Source organism: Carlito syrichta, unplaced genomic scaffold, assembly GCF_000164805.1.
Source record: "Carlito syrichta isolate Samal-C Ts95f unplaced genomic scaffold, Tarsius_syrichta-2.0.1 Scaffold263577, whole genome shotgun sequence".
Taxonomy (NCBI): Eukaryota; Metazoa; Chordata; class Mammalia; order Primates; family Tarsiidae; genus Carlito; species Carlito syrichta.
Genome location: NW_007207673.1, coordinates 110,286 through 111,084, shown reverse-complemented (window position 1 = coordinate 111,084; position 799 = coordinate 110,286). Strand labels below are relative to the sequence as shown.

At 52.6% G+C, this 799-nt stretch overlaps 1 protein-coding gene across 1 annotated transcript in view; it reads left to right on the top strand.

Annotated features, from left to right (window-relative positions):
• LOC103254035 (zinc finger protein ZIC 1) overlaps positions 1-414 on the top strand; it is a 7,643-nt gene extending 7,229 nt beyond the window's left edge. The window contains exon 7 of the mRNA XM_008052208.2: positions 123-414. Coding sequence (XP_008050399.2) covers positions 123-320 — 198 coding nt within the window. The 3' untranslated portion in view covers positions 321-414. The remainder of the gene's footprint in view (positions 1-122) is intronic.
• The last annotated feature ends 385 nt before the right edge of the window (positions 415-799 follow it).

The window sequence follows — 799 nt, the reverse complement described above, 5'->3', positions numbered from 1 at the left end:
CTCCCCGGAGACCCGGGGGTCGCGGAGCCGCTGGAGGAGGGGCGCGCGCGGGCTTCACCCCTCCGGGCGGCCGCCGCACCGGCTCTTTTTTTGTCCGTAAAAACGCGACTTTATTCCTGCAGGTCCACGAATCCTCCTCGCAGGGCTCGCAGCCTTCGCCGGCCGCCAGCTCGGGCTACGAGTCCTCCACGCCTCCCACCATCGTGTCGCCCTCCACAGACAACCCGACCACCAGCTCCTTGTCGCCCTCCTCCTCCGCGGTCCACCACACAGCCGGCCACAGCGCGCTCTCCTCCAATTTTAACGAATGGTACGTTTAAAATCAGAAACAAAACACCGAACAACAACAACAAAAAACCTATTTAAGAGACTGAACACACACGTATACACACTATTCCCGAAAGAACACTGCGAATCAAAACAACCCCCCGCGCAGACCTTGCAATCCTGTTTTTTTTTTTTTTAATCTGCCAATAGACCCAGGATGAGTAAGAGAGAGAGGAAGTATGTTAAAAATTTTCTTTTTACTTTCTTTCTTTCTTTCTTTCTTTTTTGGCAAAGGGTTTGGCAGCCAAGATGGGGGGGAGGTGTAGGTCGAGGAGGCGGCGGCCGCCTGACCAAATGCCGCCAACCCCGAGGGCCAATTTCTTGTCGGATTGGAAAAGGCCTCTGGGGCTTCGGCTTTTTTTTTTTCCTTGTAAATACAGAATTATTAGCTTAAATTGTACTGTTGAATTCTGTAAATAGTTATATCTCGGTTGGAGCGGGTGGGTGGGATCGTGGCGTTGTGGTCTTTGCA